The 17,408-nt window shown below is 49.1% G+C and overlaps 1 protein-coding gene across 8 annotated transcripts in view; it reads left to right on the top strand.

Annotated features, from left to right (window-relative positions):
• The window catches only part of OSBPL3 (oxysterol binding protein like 3), a 202,243-nt gene that overhangs the window by 110,528 nt on the left and 74,307 nt on the right, over window positions 1-17,408 (top strand). For all 8 annotated transcript variants that reach the window (XM_051852838.2, XM_051852843.2, XM_051852842.2 and 5 more), the window contains 6 exons: window positions 6,266-6,382; window positions 6,544-6,597; window positions 7,129-7,242; window positions 13,279-13,446; window positions 14,048-14,168; window positions 17,292-17,395. In XM_051852838.2, the coding sequence (XP_051708798.2) occupies window positions 6,266-6,382; window positions 6,544-6,597; window positions 7,129-7,242; window positions 13,279-13,446; window positions 14,048-14,168; window positions 17,292-17,395 (678 nt within the window). The remainder of the gene's footprint in view (window positions 1-6,265; window positions 6,383-6,543; window positions 6,598-7,128; window positions 7,243-13,278; window positions 13,447-14,047; window positions 14,169-17,291; window positions 17,396-17,408) is intronic.

The following is a 17,408-nucleotide window of genomic DNA, read 5'->3' as shown; positions in this document are numbered from 1 at the left end:
GCAACCCGGACAGAATCTGGCGCCCCGACTGGGACTAGAACCCGGTGTGCCGGCGCCGCAAGGCAGAGGATTAGCCTGTTGAGCCACGGCGCCGGCCTCATGCTATTTCATTATATGTATATATTATGCAACATCCACTCAGGTTAATATATTTATCCTTTCAAGCATTCACTGCTTCTCCTTGGTGAGAACATCTAAAGATCCCATCTTCTAATTTTTTAAAATAGGGAAGTACACAGTACCTTATGGTTATCTACCTCCACCCTACTGAGCAAGAGAATCCTACAGAAAGCCCTGTTATACCCCTTGCTCCTCTGGCTCATTGAGTAGGTTTAAGGGTGCTTCAAAAAGTTTGTGGAAAGTGAAACTAAAAGATAGTTGATTCTGTACAAAAATGTCTTGAAATTCATGCATACAAGGGATATTCACAAAGTTCATGAAAAATGCATGTTATAAAAACTCAGAGGGGCCAACACTGTGGCACAGCCACACTGTAAGCCACCACTTAGGATGCCAGGATCCCATGTTGGAGCACTGGTTGAGTCTGCTGCTCCACTTCCCATCCAGCTCCCTGCTCCTGAGACTGGGAAGGCGACAGAAAACAGTCTGAGTGCTTGGGTCCCTGCCACCCACGTGGGAGACCCGGATCGAGCTTTGGCCTGGCCACGTCCTGGCTGGTGTGGGCATTTGGGGAGTGAACCAGCAAATGGGAGCTCCGTGTGTCTGGTTCTTTGTCTCTGTCTCTGTCTCTGTCTCTCTCTCTCTCCTCTCTGTCACAAATAAGAAAACATTGTATATAATTTCTACTGTCAGGTGGCCTTGCCAACCAGTAGAATCATAACATTGGGAAGATGTGTAATTCTTTTTTAAAAAAAGATTGATTGATTTATTTGAAAGTCAGAGTTACACAGAGAGGAGAGGCAGAGAGAGAGAGAAAGAAGTCTTCCCTCTGCTGGTTCACTCCCCAGATGCCTGCAATGGCTGGAGCTGCACCAATCCGGAGGCAGGAGCCAGGAGCTTCTTCCAGGTCTTTCACATGGGTGCAGGAGCCCAAGGACTTGGGCCATCTTCTACTGCTTTCCCAGGCCGTAGCAGAGAGCTGGATCAGAAGTGGAGCAGCCAGGTTTTGAATCAGCACCCATATGGGATGCCGGTGCTTCAGGCCAGGGTGTTAACCCGCTTCGCCACAGCATTGGCCCCGTTATGTAATTCTGTCTTCTACTTCTGCATTCATGAAGTAAGACTACTAACAAGTCCAACCATGTAGGCTTGTGCAAGGAGCAAGTGTGATAATGTAAGCATAGTGTTTAGCACACTGACAGATTATCATCCCAAATGCTGCAGACAAGAAGTGTTTCAGGGTTCCGCATTTTTTTGTTTGTTTGTTTTGGAATATCTGTTGTACATGTAACTTAAGATATATCAGGGATGAGACCCAACTCTGAACACGTTTCATATAGACCTTATGTGCATAGCCTGGAGGTAATTTTCAACAATATTTTTAGTGCCCCTCTGTTTTGACTGAGACCTCTTACCTATTCCAAGTGTGCGGAATTTTCCACTCGTGGCCTCATGTTGGCATTCAAAATGTTTGAATTTTGGAGCATTTCAGATCTACAGTTTCTAGACTCGCCCCACTCAGCCTGGTTCAGGTGCTGACTGGAGAGTCGGGAAGAGCCATGGCTCACAGACGTGTTGAAGGTGGAACCACGAAAGCCTACCTGTAGGAAGATACCAAAGCCCTTGCAATTTTCAGAGTGACTTCACACGCGCCGGGCCCTGGGCACGTTTTCTTTCTCCCAGTGATGCACAGCATCTGTGCCAGGTTCCTCCCTTCTTAACCTCATCCTCCCCTTAACCAGCATCCCTTACTCTCAGCGATATTTGAAGACCCCTTTACTGTGTCTGAATGAAAGTTGCTAAATTTGTGTGTTTGCATACATAATTTTGAAAATATCAAACTTTAAAGGAAAATTCAAAGAATGTGGTTAACATTAAAATGTGCTAGGGGCAGGCGTTCTGTGCCGTGGTTAGAATGCAGCTTGCGATGCCCGCCTCCCCTCTGGAGAGCCTGGGTTTTAGTCCTGGCTTTGTCCCTATTCCAGCTTCTTGCTAATGTGCATCCTGCAAGGCAGCAGTGATGGCCCAAGTACCTGAGTCCCTGCCATCTGCACAGGAGACCTGGGTGGAGTTCCAGGCTCCTGATTCTGTGCTAGTCCTTCTCCCGGCTGTTGTAAACACTTGGGGAGTGAGCCAGAGGGTGGAAGAACTCTCTGTATCTGTCTGTCTGTCTCTCTCTCTCTCCCCTCCCCCTGAATTTCTTTGCCTTTCAAATAAAAATAAGTAAATAAATATTTTAAATACACATTTTATTATGTAAAAGCCCGGACATGACTACACCAGAAGACATAGTGGAGTAGTTGGGCAGAATGTGAGTGACAGTTACTGACCAGATGATGTAGGCACGTTGTGTTAATAACTCAAGTGGCACGGCCGTCTGTGATGTTCGCTCCAGGGGTGGGTGACATTGGTGAAGTTCAAAAAAGAACAGGGTGCATAGTCTTCTCTTAGTTATTCAATTACTTTCATTCCTGAGAACTGACAGTGTATACAGACCATGCAGACATCCTCATTATACGTGTGACACCGAAGTCAGTGCCACCTTCAAGTCATTTTAAGCAGATTTTCACTTACAAAAATGTCTGATGGCACTTTGCAAAGCCTCTCGGGGATGTGGGACACCTGGCATTCCTGCCTCCTGTCCGTGCGATGCCAGAGGACCCCCCCCCCCCCCACACACACTGTGATGGCCAGAGGCATCCCTGTACCCCCAGCTCTGAGGGAGCAGCCCCATCCCAGCGGGAACCAGCGGCCTGGGTGACGTTGGCTGTTAGGTTTGAGTCACATAACTCGCGGCTGGTGGCAGACGTGGGAGGACCTGGATGCCGTGCCCAGGAGAGGAGCTGGCTGTATAGCTTCCTTCCATCCAGGGGAGCCGTCGTTCTCCCAAATGGTTAGCTCTCACTTTTCCAACCTGCTCACCATTTCAAATCGTGAGCCCTGGTAGGGGATAAAATGAGAAAGACAGATAATTTATAGGGGGCAAAGAATGCAAACCCTTTTTGGCTTATTATGTTAGGGGCCAACAGATCCAGTCTACCTTGGCTCATTGATAGGCGTTCTGGGTCTGCGATGGTTGGGAGCCATCTCGTTCTAACATGAAACAGTTTTGAAGTTTAATTCTTGTCTCCCTTTAAACTCTAGGTCTGCTCGCAGCCCAGCCTTTCTCCTTTCCCGGTTGGTGAAGTGCATAGTCGCAGCTAATCCCTCCTGGCATTTGCCTTGCGCACAGTGGAGCGGGCCCAGCTGATGTGCCTGATTGTTCAGTATTAGCACGCTGCAGGCTGCCTCTGCTGGGGAGTCTTTAAGCAAATAAACCCAAAGGGCAAGCTCCCAAACCCAAGCATCTCGAGCCTTGGACTTTTCCTTTAGTGACACCCACACACATCCCGTGATTCACAAATAGGGTGTGCTGTAGCTAATTTGTCAACAGCGATTTGTCCTAAAGATACCAGGCGCACTTCAAAGGCATGCTAGATTATAATGTCCCAAGGCCATAATTCTGTGCGCAGCCTTATCCTAAGACAAAGCGTCTTTGTTGGCCAGTCAGGTGCACACTGTTATCAGGGCAGCAGCTGGGGGCTTGTGAGAAAATCAGAAGTAAAGCAGACCCTGTGAACGCTCAGGGAGCCTGTTGCAGGGCTGGGAAGACTCATCTCTGTTACAAGTGCTGAGCACAGAAAAGAGAGGGTGGGATGCTGATGGAGTCTTCGGGCGGCTGGCAGTTTGCTCTGGGGGAGGTGGATTGGACTTTCAGACTTGAGGACCTTGAAGATGCATTAACGCTTAGACAGGTAAACCACTTTAACTGTTGAGGACTGATTTTCTGAGGGAAGTGTCCTTCCCATCTCTTAATCATGTGCCCTCTCCAGTTACTGCAGAGCTGACTTTGCATAGTTGTGATAATTGGCATAAAGAGATAGCGTTCAGCATCGCGACCATTCTGGAAAAGAGCTCTCATTTAAAACCTGATCCTTTCTTCTAAGCTTTCCTTCTGTCCATGGAGGAAGTCCTTTCACGTCACCATGATGTTTCAAAACCCTGAGGTGCCTTTGACTCAAGTTAAGGTGCAGTCACCCAGAAGGCAGGTCTGTGAGGACCTGTGTAACGAGTTCAGTTGTACAGTGGGAAAGGGTTCCTGTTATCAGGTGAGTCCCAGGTGTTAACTTGAGGACAGCATAGGAGCCACGCCAGGGCCACCCAAGGCTCCCTGTGTGGTCTGTGCTGGCCTCATTAGACTGTGTGTGGGGACTTGGGGCTCCCTGCTGCTGGCCTGGACTAAGTATCTCCTAGCACCTCAGGTCTCTGTCTGCTCTGCCTGCTAGAGGCTGGAGCCTTTTGGTAGAGCATCTTAGTCAACGTGGAATTTTGGACAGAATGACACATTTGCAAAATTTAATGACCACGTGTTGGAAATATATCTGATCTGGATGAAGGTTTCTGGGTGCATATGTGTATATGTGTGTATATAGTCATTGAGTTGTAGTTTTAAGGTGTGTACATGTCATATATGTTATATCTCAATTAAAAATGTAAAAATAATTGGGGTTGGCATTGTGGTGTAGCAGGTGAAGCCTCTGTGATGCTGGCATCCCATATGGGTGCCAGTTCAAGTCCTGGCTGCTCCACTTCTGATCCAGCTCCTTGCTAATGGGCCAGGGAAAAGCAATGAAAGATGGCCCAAATACTTGGGCCCCTGTACCCATGTGGGAGACCTGGAGGAAGCTCCTGGCTCCTGGCTTCAGTCTGGCCCAGCCCTGGCTGTTGCAGCCATATGGAAACTGAACCAGTGGATAGAAGATCTCTCTGTCTCTCCTTCTCTCTCTCTGTAACTCTGAGTTTCAAATAAATAAATAAATTTTTATTAAAAATATAAAAATAATAACAGTAAAACTCAACTATCCCAACCATGGGGGGATTGTCAATTTTGATTCATCCTGGAGGTAGTTTAGCAAGGGTTTATGCATTTTTGGACACTCTGAAATAACTTTTCAGAAATTTAATGTTTTTCTTTTAAAATTCTTTAGCAGTTGAAATGACCAAAATGGCCAATAAGGGAAGATTAATCGTAATAACTGTTTTTTTCTTTTCAAAACTGGGCACAGTTTAGTAGAATAATAGCTGGCCAAAGGAGAAAAATTTTTGAAACCCAAAAAAGGGATGGAGGAAAGGAATTTTCTGGACAAAGAGGATGAAAATACTTGCTGTACAACCATTCTCTGATGCTTCAAGATTTCTGAAGTTTAAATACCTAAAATGTGAAGATATTAATTTTTAGCTAACTCACTAATTTGATCTAGTTGTCATGTTTTGTGTTTATTCCCTTGTATCCACTCTCATATTTTTCAGCTAATTCTTTTTTTTTTAAAGATTTATTTATTTATTTGAAAAGCAGACTTACAGAGAGGGAGAGGCAGAGGCAGAGAAAGAGAGAGAGAGATCTTCCATCTGATGTTTCACTTCCCAAATGACTACAACAGCCAAGGCTGGGCCAGATCGAAGCCAAGAGCCAGGATCTTCATCCCGGTCTCCCAAGTGGGTGCAGGGACCCAAGCACTTGAGCCATCTCTGCTGCTTTCCCTAGGCATCAGCAGGGAGCCGGATCCGAAGTGGAGCAGCCGGGACTTGAACCGGCACCTGTATGGATGGGGTGGTGGCGCTGCAGGCAGCTGCTTGACATGCTGCACTACAGCACCGGCCCCTCAGCTAATTCTTAAACCAACCCTCACCCACGCACACACACACACACACAACTTCTGACCTGAAACCGGGAGTGTTCGGTTAGCCTTCGGATGAAGCCCAGCAGTGCGTGAACAATGACTGCATGATGGCAAAGTGAACAAAAGCAGAACTTGCAGTAGAATCTTCCCTTTCGGCCGTGGTTGCGGGAGTTCAGACACTAAGGAGAGCGAAGTGCCGGTCCAGGGAGAGCTTTCAAGAAAATCCAATTTGATGTCACTCCATGATCACATTACATCTAGAAAGTGCAGGGGCTGAACGGCAATTAAATTTGCATTTCCTCTCCCCAGCCAAGCCAGCCAGGCTGGCCACCTCCCAGGCAGTTGCAGATAGCGTGGAGTGCTTCGTAACGTCATTATGTTTTCTGAAAGAGTGACGTTGAACATGAACTCTTGTGTTGGAACAGGACAGCTGGGAAGTGGTGGAAGGCCTGAGGGGGGAGATGACCTACACCCAGGAGCCGCCCATCCAGAAAGGATTTTTGCTGAAAAAGAGGAAATGGCCCTTAAAAGGCTGGCACAAGGTAAGACGTGGACCCCGGCCTCCCCTTGGCTCCTATCTACCTGCAAGGCCCCTTTGTGTACCCGGCTCTGAGACTCTGACCTGTCATTTGGTGCCGACACTTGAGATGAGAGGGACAGCATTTCAGTGCAGTGTCTTAATGAGCCATCCTCTCTTCCCCAGAGGTTCTTCTATCTGGACAAAGGAATCTTGAAATACGCCAAGAGCCAAACTGACGTAAGTGTCCCTGTTGGTGCAAAGTACTACGAGGAATTGTAAAGGCTGGTGTCCATCTGAGCCCTTCTGTTCACTGAACTGAAACCTTGGTGGCTCCTGTCTTCTCTGGGGGGAACAGCAGGGCTGGATCCCCAGTGTCTTGGTGCCGAGTGCTAGAAGGGCTCAGCTCACCTGCCAGGTGAAGCGCCAGGGGCTCCTCCACTACCCCACTGAGTATCCAAAGAATGTTTTGGTCCCAAGGTTGTGCTCAGGGCTTCACTGGCTGGGAGAAGATACCTTTGCTGGCTGCATGACCTGCTTTCTCCTTAATGCCCCCGATCCTCAGTCTTCTCATCTGTAGCATGGGGAGAGTGCTTCCTACCCCACGGATTGAGAAAAAGGGTGCAGTGTACCGGCGCACACCAGGGACGTGACAAGCAGCAGCGTTTGTGTTTACTGCTGGTGGATGTGGAAGGAGAGGGGAGAGGACGGGATCGCCTGGGATGTCACTTTAACCCCGTGGTTCTCAAGCGGCCGCTTGGTGCCCTGCAGGTGGAGAGGGAGAAGCTGCACGGCTGCATTGACGTGGGCCTGTCGGTGATGTCTGTGAAGAAGTCGTCCAAATGCATCGACCTGGACACCGAGGAGCACATCTACCACCTGAAGGTGAGGCTGCGCCTGGGCCTCGGGGCTGCCGGGAGGGGTTGTCAGTGGCTGCCCGTGGACCGCTGCCCGTGGGTGTTCCGCCAGCGTGAACGTGTGAAGATCTTCATGGCCATCGTGTTTCTGATGGACACCACTGCTATTTGGCCGCAATAGTTCTGCATGTGCAGGATGTCCCATGCACTGCTGAAAAGCTTAGCATCCTGCTGCCTCGTCCCTTCTCCCCCAGCGCCCTTTGTGTGTCCATCCCTGCCCTCTTCAGGCAGATGTACCATCTGTGGTGAAGAACCATTTACCCTAGCATAGAACGTGTGTCCTGAAATGCAGTGTAATGGTTAGTCTGTGGGAACCTAACTGTATGGGATTCCATTAAAGTTTTCCAACTTCTAGTGAAAGCTTTGCCCCTAGGAAGTTTTCCCCGAAAGTGTGGGTCTCCAGAGAGTACCTCTCACAGCTGTTTACTGTCTTGTGCATACTTGCGCAATCTCTCCTACAGGTGGTCTAGATCATCAGAAGCAGGAAGAATGAGATCCAGATCTGGTTCACATCTTTTTTTTTTTTTTTTTTAAAGACTGTTATTATTCATTTTAGAGATAGAGTTACAGACAGAGGGGGAGTCAGAGAATGGTCTTTCATTCACTGGTTCACTTCCCAAATGGCCGGAGCTGGGCTGATCCAAAGCCAAGAGCTTCTTCTGGGTCTCCCATGTGGGTGCAAGGGCTCAAGCACGTGGGCCATCTTCTACTGCTTTGCTTTGTCTCAGGCCATAGCAGAGAGCTGGGAAGAGGAGCAGCTGGGATATGAACCAACACCCATATGGGATGTCGGCACTGTAGGTGGAGGCTTGGCCCACTATGCCACAGCGCCGGCCCCTGGTTCACATCTTGACGTGGCTACCTGCTCATTTGAACTCTGGCAAATTATTTAATCACTGAAAGTCTCATTTTTTTTGCCTAAAAACATGAAAAGTAATGAGCATGCTAGTCTTGTCAGACTGCATGTGGAGACTTGACATAATGGCTGGCCCATAATACACTTGGTAAGTTTAGTTATTGTACATAAACAGTGCCTGAGCGATGAGGTGGTACCCCAGTGATAGAAATTCATTGAAAAAATGCTCAAACTCTTTTCTTCCATGAGCAGACTACGTGGGATATTGAGAATGAGGGCTGACGGTTAGGGAAAGGAAGGCACAAGGTCGAGCTCTGTGTCATAACCTACCCCGTCCCCTCCATGGTGTGTGTGTGTGTGTGTGTGTGTGTGTGTGGACCCAGCAGCAAGGGCCTGACACATGCGTGTGTGGTTGGTGGCATGGATGAGACAGGCAAATCCACGCCGTCTGCCCGACTAACCCTGCCCCTTTGGGTGTGCTCAGTGGTGCAGAAGCCAGATTTCTCAGTCTGGGTGCTGCCAATCATGGGCTCGGTAATGCCTTGTTGTGGGGACTGCCCTGGGCATCGTAGGATGGTGGGGCAGTGGCCCTGGCCTCTCCCACTAGACCCTAGAGCATCCTTCCCCAGTGGTGACAACCAGAAATATCTCCAGACCATCCCCCAGAGTCCCCTGGGGGGCAAAATCATCCCTGGCTGTGAACAGTCTGTGGGAAGCAAAGGAGGGAAGAGCCTGCGGTCATTAACAGGAGGAATTAGGAAGCCGTACTAGCCCCGCCTCCCCTCCCCCCCCACCCCCCATCTCAAAGGTCAGTCTCCACCAGAATTTAGATTATTTCCTGCCTGTATTTCCAGTGGCTCTTAGTTCTGTGTTTTGACAGAGTCAGGAAATAATAGGTTCTTATCTATCCACTATTCTAGTAAACGGAATAAAAGCAATTTTGAATTCCTAGCTTTTAAAGAATTAGAATGCCTTAACATAGGTGGCGTACTTAAGATCATGATTAGCAGAGTTTCTTGTCCGTGGGGTTCCCTTCGTGTGCTGTTTGGTGTCCTGCTCCTTTTCCTGACCGTCAGCCATGACAGCCACTGTGGGCGAGTGTGGGTGCTCGGGGCTTCCAGTTCAGAGCCTCAGGGTCAGGCAGTGTCAGTGTAAGATGCGGGCCATCCACGGCCATTCTCTTCTAGAGATGAGTGGTCTCGGCCGTAGAGGAGAAAGTGGCTGTCCACCCACCATGGCAGAGCGGCCCGAGGGGCTGGGACCGCACCCTGGTCAGTTATTCAACAAGCCCTTCCATGCTTCCACTTTGTTTAACCAGCAGAGGACGAGTCGGGATATGTTCTTGGGCACTGATCTTTAAGGGCTTCTGGAAATAGATCAGTGCCGAGAAGATTCCTGTAAAATTCCTCTCCAGCACAGCTGGGAAATGCAATGCGTTCCAGGAACGTAATTGAGGGGAGGCGAATAGAAGTGAGTCTTTTCTTCCTGTAAGTGACACATGCAGTGGCACCTGTCTTCTTGGTGTTTACCCGGTCAACACAAGGGCCCACCTAACAGTTTCTCAGTGCACGCCGCTGCTGCCATTTGCTGGCACGTCACTGTTCCGAGCTGTGACCTTAGTAAAGCTTGACCTGGATTTCGTCTTGGAAGTCAGTCGTACATGCATCTTCGGGGTTATTTTAAATTGCAGCTTCCTAGGTCTTTGTGGCCTAATATACAGAGATCTGTCATTTTCTCTGTGAAAATATTAGTACCGTAGTTCCCCCACGTATCCTTTTCCATGGTGTTAGTTGCCCCGGCCCGTGGGGTAATCAACTAGGACACGAGGAGGGCAGACCTGAATGGAGAGACAAACCAGACACGAGAAGGGAGACCAAGACAGTACTCTGATCAAGGTCTCACTTTATTGGAGAAGGAGGTAGCTTATATAGTACAAGGCAAGGATTTTAACAGTCAAGGGTAAGCAGGGGTCATCTTACAACATAGTTCAAAGGAATAATTTCACAGGAATCAGCATCAGTTTGACAAAGGGAGTTACAGCGAGGTCTTGCAGCTACCAGACGTGCTTATCAAGGTACAAGAGAGAGCACTGAAGCCAGATGGCCAAGCACTAACCATATCAGTGAGCTATACAAATGGAATTTTCTAGTGAATCCTCCTTACAGGAACACAGTTGAAGGTTAATCTAAACAAAGGCCTATACAGGGAACCCAGCACAGTGGCTCCCAACAGTTAGTCAGTATTGAATGCAAATATTAAAGGAAAATCCCAGAAGTAAACAGATCATCAGTTTTAAATTGCATGCTGTTCTTAGTAGAGTGGTGAAATCTCAGGCCATGGTGACCTGTCTCACCGGGGGTGTGGACAGCCCTTTGTCCTGTGTGCCTACACAGTATATGGTATTCACCTGTTAGGTACTTCATAGCCATCTCGTTTGTCAGACCTACTGTAGGGGTATCAGAGTGCCTGTGTTTAAGTCAACCTCATTTTACTTTAATTTAAAATGGACTCAAAATGTAAGAGGAGTGATGGTAGCACTTTGTACAAGAATATTTCAAAAAATTCATGGAAAATGAAATCAAGTGATAAGGTTATCTTGATGCAAAAGAAATAAATCCATGAGTACAAACGGTGTTTAGAAAGTTTATGGAAACAGGTATTAAGAAAAAAAAAAGGGCATGAGGCATGAATTAAGTTATTTTGCACCAAAATAAACTTATCTTTTAGCTCCACTTTTCCAAACTTTTTGATGCACCTTGTATATGTCAAAGGGAAGCCCTTAAGTGAGGAGATGAAAGTGCAGTAAGATGAGAGAGAGAGAGAGAGAGAGAGAAAGAGAGAGAACACGCTCATTCAGCTTTTATTAAGGCATATTGTTACCATTGTCTATTTTATTAACAAGAAGGGTTGTTATCCATTACTGTGCCTGACTTACCAACTTTATCCTAAGTATACACGCATAGAAAGAAACTGAGTACCTTGTGAGTCCAGTATTCTCCACGCTGATGGGGGTTAGTTGAGGGTCGTCCTGGGATGTAGCCTCCTTTGCATGAAAGAGGACCCTCATACACTCTGATACACAAAAATACTGACTTTTAAGAAAAATATGTGGGGGGCTGGCATTGTAGTATAGTAAGTTAAACCTCCACCTGTGGTGCTGGCATCCCATGTGGGAGCTGGTTCGAGTCCCAGCTGCTCCTCTTCCAATCCAGCTCCCTGCTAATGGCCTAGGAAAACAGCAGAAGATGGCCCAAATGCTTGGGCCCCTGCACCTATATAGGGGACCTGGAGGAAGCTCCTGGCTCCTGGCTTCAGATTAGCCCAGCTCTGGCTGTTACTGTCATTTGGGAGTGAACCAGCAAATGGAAGACCTCTCCCTCTCTCTCTAACTCTGCCTTTCAAATAAAAAAAATAAATAAATCTTAAAAAAATAAGAAAAATATGTGATATGTTTTATGCACTTGTTACATTTTTATTTTTATGAACATTTAAAATATTTTCTCATAAAAGTTACTCCTGATGGAAATTAACAATTGCTAGGTACTCTCTGTGCAGAGAATGGCCAAGTGTTTGTGAGCGTAAAAACGAAGATGTAAAACCCTGCAATGCTTGATCAGGCTTCTTTGTTCTGAGAGTGGGAGCAATGTTCTTTTACAAAACCCTCACGTTCGTTAACCTACACTCCTTGGCAGGATATTCTTTGTCAGACAAGGTAGGCAAGGTTAAATGTTTTAGGAAGAATTTACTAATCCATTCCAGTTCAGAGAAGATGGATCTGAAAAGGCAGAATTGTAAAAGAATTGAGAAAGAAACATGATGCTAATCTTTTCAGAATGGGTAGCAGAGACTGGGGTTGGAGAACCTGGAAATGCTCTAAGATTCAGAGAGAAAGGGAGCAGGCGTTTGGTGCAGTGGTTGACTCCACTTGAGATGCCTGCGTCCCACGGAGTGCCTGGTTGAAGTCCTGTGTGCACTTGCATTTCCCCTTCTGTTCATGCATGCGCTGGGAGAGACAGCAGTGGTGACTCAAGTGCTTGGGTCCCTGCCACCCAAGTGGGAGACCTGGATGGAATTCTAGGCTCCTAGCTTTGGTCTGGCCCAGCCCTACCTGTTGCAGGCATTTGGGGGAGTAGACCACTGGACGGAAGATTTCTTTCTATTTGTCTCCCTTTCTGTCTGTGTGCCTTTGCAACAAAAGTGAGAATAAAATAAATAGGGGCCGGCGTTGTGGTGCAGAGCGTTAAAGCCCTGGCCTGAAGTACCGGCATCCCATATGGGCGCCGGTTCAAGACCCGACTGCTCCACTTCAAATCCAACTCTCTGCTATGGCCTGAGATAGCAGTAGAAGATGGTCCAAGTCCTTGGGCCCCTGCACCCCCATGGGAGACCCAGAAGAAGCTCCTGGCTCCTGGCTTCGGATTGGCACAACTCCGGCCGTTGCGGCCTTCTGGGGAGTGAACCAGCAAATGGAAGACCTCTCTCTCTCTCTTTCTGTCTCTGCCTCTCTCTGTAACTCTGCCTTTCAAATAAATAAAATATATCTTTTTTAAAAAATAAAATAAATAAAAAATTTAAAAAGGAGATAGAATTGTAAATTTCAGTTTATTTAATGGTGATGTTTTGCTTTCTAAAAATAGCCTAAAATTGGCCTCTTTCATAGAAATCCTGAATATATACTTAGTGAAAGCTGTTTTTTGTCTGCATTTCCTCCTGCAGCTGGTTTCAGCAGGCCATAGAGGGGCTGGTGCAGTGGCACAGCCAGTAAAGCCACTGCCTCCAATACCAGCATTTCATTTGGGCGCTAGTTCCATTCCTGGCTGCCTCTCTTCCGATCCAGCTCCCTGCTAACGTGGGTGGGAAAGCAGTAGAAGATGGCCCGGTGCTTGGGTCTCTGCACCCAGATGGGAGACCTGGCTTCTTTCTGGCCCAGTCCTAGCCCTTGTGGCCATTTGGGAGTGAACCAGCAGGTGGAAGAACCCTTTCTCTCTCTGTAACTCTGCCTTTCAAATAACATAAATAAATACAAATAAAATAAAAAAGACTGAGTTAAAAAGAGAGAGAGGTCAAGAGTGAGCTCAGCTGGACAAGTACTTTCTCATTTCCGTGGGTGACCCTCTTGTTCCCTGGTGTGGACATCACGCTCTGTAGGTCAAGTCCGAGGACGTCTTCGATGAGTGGGTGTCCAGGCTGCGGCACCACCGCATGTACCGCCAGAACGAAATCGCCATGTTCCCCCGGGAAGTGAGCCACTTCCTCCCATCGTCCGCAGCGACAGACCCTCCTCCTGGCGTGTTTGATCCTGTTTCCAGTAGGAAGGTAATGAGCATTCTGCCAATCAGGAGTCGAAAAGAAGGGGGTGGCATTGTCCCAGGGGGAGACCCATCTCGGGAGCTAGTCTGAGGGCAGAGGTTTGTAGGGAGAAGCAGGGCAGTGGGGCTGGGGTTTTATTAGTCTCTGCCCAGTGAGGCTGAGCCAGGCCCAGACGGGCACCGTGAACAGAGGTACAGGGGCTGGAGAACAGCAGAAGGAGGACTTTGGTGTCTCTGAACACTCCAGCTCGCTCTTGACTGGCTTGGCGTAGATCTCTCATCTGATTACTACGTGCAGCCAGTACGTGTGCAGCCATAGTGGGTTGCAGACCATCTCTATACATTTATATCATTGTTTTGATGTTTTACTATTGGACACAGCATGGGAGGAAATAAGGTCTGTCCTCCAAGGCCAGATAGCCCGGGTTACCAAGCTGGGCTGACTGCCAAAGTAGGGGCTCCCACGGAGAACGTTGCTAGAAGCTTCTCCAGTTCCTGGTGCATGGTGTCCGTTAGCGCCTGGCCCAGCCTGTGACCCCTGCCCTACCTGAAGTGTGCCCGCTGCATTGTCTTTCATCCTCTCCTGTGCTTTTGTCTTTGCGGAACAGCGCAGCAGTATATCGAGGCAGAGCTCATTTCAAATCGGAAGCAACTTATCATTTTCTTGTGGTGAGACGCGGCTTCCCCTCTGGTTGCAGTCTTCCGAGGACATGGAGAAATGCTCAAAAGGTAGAGGGACCGGGAGCCCCTGCTCCTCCCTGCCCCGGGGGCCCTTCTGTGATCCGGGACGGAGCTCGCCCCGGGGGCCGTTCCTGTCCTTCCCCTTCGCCCATCTGCACTCTTACCCGCGCTTAGCTTATTAGGGCTGCGTGCACTGTCAGCAGCAAGTGTTTCCCATGTGACCTCACCTGGGTGTGGGTGCAGGCAGTTTCCTCTTCATCGGTGAACACTGATGCTTCTTTTCCACATGGGCTCGTGAAGCACAGCCTGGGGTGGGGGCTTCCCAGCTCGCTCGTGCTTGCTCGCTCGCTCTCTCTCTCTCTCTCTCTCTCCCCAAGTGCCCCAAGTGATTCCGATGCACATCCAAGACGGAGAGTAAGGATCCTGAATGTGAGTGGGTGACCACTTGGAACTCCCCACCTTGTAGGTGTTCTTTCCCCAGGCTGCACGTTAGAGGCATCAATTGAGCTTTTATGTACTTGTTTATTTGTAAAGATTTATTTATTTATTTGAAAGGCAGAATTACAGAGACAGGCAGAGAAAGAGAAGTCTTCCATCCATTGGTTCACTCCCCAAATGGCCACAAAGGCCATGGCTGGGCCAGACAGAAGCCAAGAGCCAGGAGCTTCTTCCGGGTCTCCCATATGGGTGCAGGGGCCCAAGGACTTGGGCCATCCTCTACTACTTTCCCAGGCCATAGCAGAGAGCTGGATCGGAAGAGGAGCAGCCAGGACTCAAACCAGTGCCCAGATATGATGCTGGCACTGTAGACGGGGGCTTAACCTTCTAGGCCGCAGCACCGGCCCCCAGGAGAGCTTGCTTCTAAAATGCAGGGATGCCTATGCCCAGGCCTTGCTCCCAGAGACTCTCTTTAAATTCGTCTGGGGTGGGGCCCTGGTAGCACTGACTTTCCCGGGTGATTATGAGCCATGGCTGGGACCCCCTTCCATAAGGAAAGTTGGCATTCTCCATTTTGATTAGCAGGGAACTAAAAGACAAAAAAATCAACAGTGGGACTGGCAGCATTCTGATTCAGTTGATGGCAGGTGGGTCTTGGGCAGAGGCAATTATCAAAATTTCTCCAGTTGATCTTTAATTTTATTATTTTGGAGGTAGGAGTGGAGAGGAGAGAGAGAGAACTTCCATGTGCAAAGAGCTCTCCAAACGGCCTGCAGTGGCCAGGGCTGGGCCAGGCCAAAGTCAGGGGCAGGAAACACAATCCTGGCCTTTGACCTGGGTGTCAGGAACCTGGTTACTTGAGCCGCCGTCACTGCCTCCCAGGTTCTGCATTAGCAGGAAGCTGGAGTCAGGAACCAGATCCAGGGATTCAACCCATTCCAGTGCAGAACGCAGGTGACTCAACCACTAGGCAGAATCGCCTGCCCTGCAGTTGAGTTCTAGAAAGCGGAACCACAGTGGAGAGCCACTCTTGGAGAGGATGCCAGCTCCAGCCTTGAAGAAGGCAGGTGTTATTGCTGTCCAGTCACTGACACTTGGTCATGGGGTCCCTGAAGCTTGTCTCTGGGCCAGCAGCCTTGGCCTGGGACTGTACCAGAAATGCAGAATCTCAGGCCGAACCCAGATGTCCTGAATCAGAAAGCGGAATGTGGCTCCAGTGAGCTATGTTTTCATGAGTGCTGCACGCAACACTGGTGACACCAAGGCTTGAGAGCCTCTAGGCTCAGGCACTGGCCTCGATCCTCACCAGAGACATCCATCCACCTCCAGCACTTCTTTTTTTTTTTTTTTTTTTTTTTTTTTTTGACAGGCAGAGTGGACAGTGAGAGAGAGAGAGAGAGAGAAAGGTCTTCCTTTGCCGTTGGTTCACCCTCCAATGGCCGCCGCGGCTGGCGCGCTGCGGCCGGCGCACCGCGCTGATCCGATGGCAGGAGCCAGGAGCCAGGTGCTTTTCCTGGTCTCCCATGGGGTGCAGGGCCCAAGCACCTGGGCCATCCTCCACTGCACTCCCTGGCCACAGCAGAGGGCTGGCCTGGAAGAGGGGCAACCGGGACAGAATCCGGCGCCCCGACCGGGACTAGAACCCGGTGTGCCGGCGCCGCTAGGCGGAGGATTAGCCTAGTGAGCCGCGGCGCCGGCTTCCAGCACTTCTGAGTCCATGACTGGGATGTGGCTGAGAGCACGCAGGTGGCCTTGAGCTCCCGCTGCTCAGGCTCCTCCGGTCCTCGTGCAGGTCCAAGTTCAACACAGTCGTGCTCAGAGACTGCTGCAGCCCTCAGTTGAGTCTCATCCATTGAGTGTATCGTGTCCTTACTAAAGATAGCAGCAGCCTGTTATCACAGGATTAGGAATGATGGTGATGATGGTGATGATGGTGATGATGATGATGATGGTGATGATGGTGATGGTGGTGATGGTGATGGTGATGGGCACTAATTTATCCTTGTCACGTAGCAGACACTGTTCCCAGCACCCTGCATATAGCAGCTCCCTTACCTCTCACAGTTGTATAATTATCCCCGCTGACCAGATGAGGCATGGAGAAGTCATTTCATCTGCCCAAGAGTCTCCATTAAGTGGATTCCAACTGGGACAGCGTGGTTCTGCAGATCCACGTCCTTAGCCACTGCTGTCCACGGCCTTTTTTCTAGAAAAGGAAGGCAACATTTCCTACCACTCTAGATGAGAAGCAGTCACATAGAGGCAAATAAGGGAAGTAGCTTGGGGGCTGGCGTCGTGCTGAGTGGGTGAAGTCAGTACCTGCAATGCCTGCATCCCATAACAGAGCACTGGTTCAAGTCCTGGCTGCTCCACTTCCAATCCGGCTCCCCGTTAACATGCCTGAGAAAGCAATAGAAGATGGCCCAAGTGCTTTTACCTCTGCCTCCCCTGTGGGAAACCAGGATGGAGTTCCTGGCCCCTGGCTTCAACCTGGCCCAGCCCTGACTGTTGTAACCATTTGGGGAAGGAACCAGTGGATAGAAGATCTGTGTGTGTGTGTGTGTGTGTGTGTGTGTGTTCATACCTCTCCGTCTCTTCTCTCTCTGTAAGTCTGCCTTTCAAATAAATAAAATAAATCTTCAAAAAAAAGAAAGAAAAGAAGAGTAGTTTGCACCAGCCCACAGTCCCCCTTGCGACTGGAGGATCCCAAGCCGTCTCCTCTTCTGCCCACAGACCTGGCACACTGCCATGCTTCTCTGGTGGAGATGAGTCAGTTGCTACAAAGCATGGATGTCCTGCATCGGACCTACTCGGCGCCAGCCATCAACGCCATCCAGGTTAGCGAGACCC

The sequence above is a fragment of the Oryctolagus cuniculus genome, chromosome 16, assembly GCF_964237555.1.
Source record: "Oryctolagus cuniculus chromosome 16, mOryCun1.1, whole genome shotgun sequence".
NCBI classification, from domain to species: domain Eukaryota; kingdom Metazoa; phylum Chordata; class Mammalia; order Lagomorpha; family Leporidae; genus Oryctolagus; species Oryctolagus cuniculus.
This window is presented reverse-complemented; position numbering and strand designations above follow the sequence as displayed.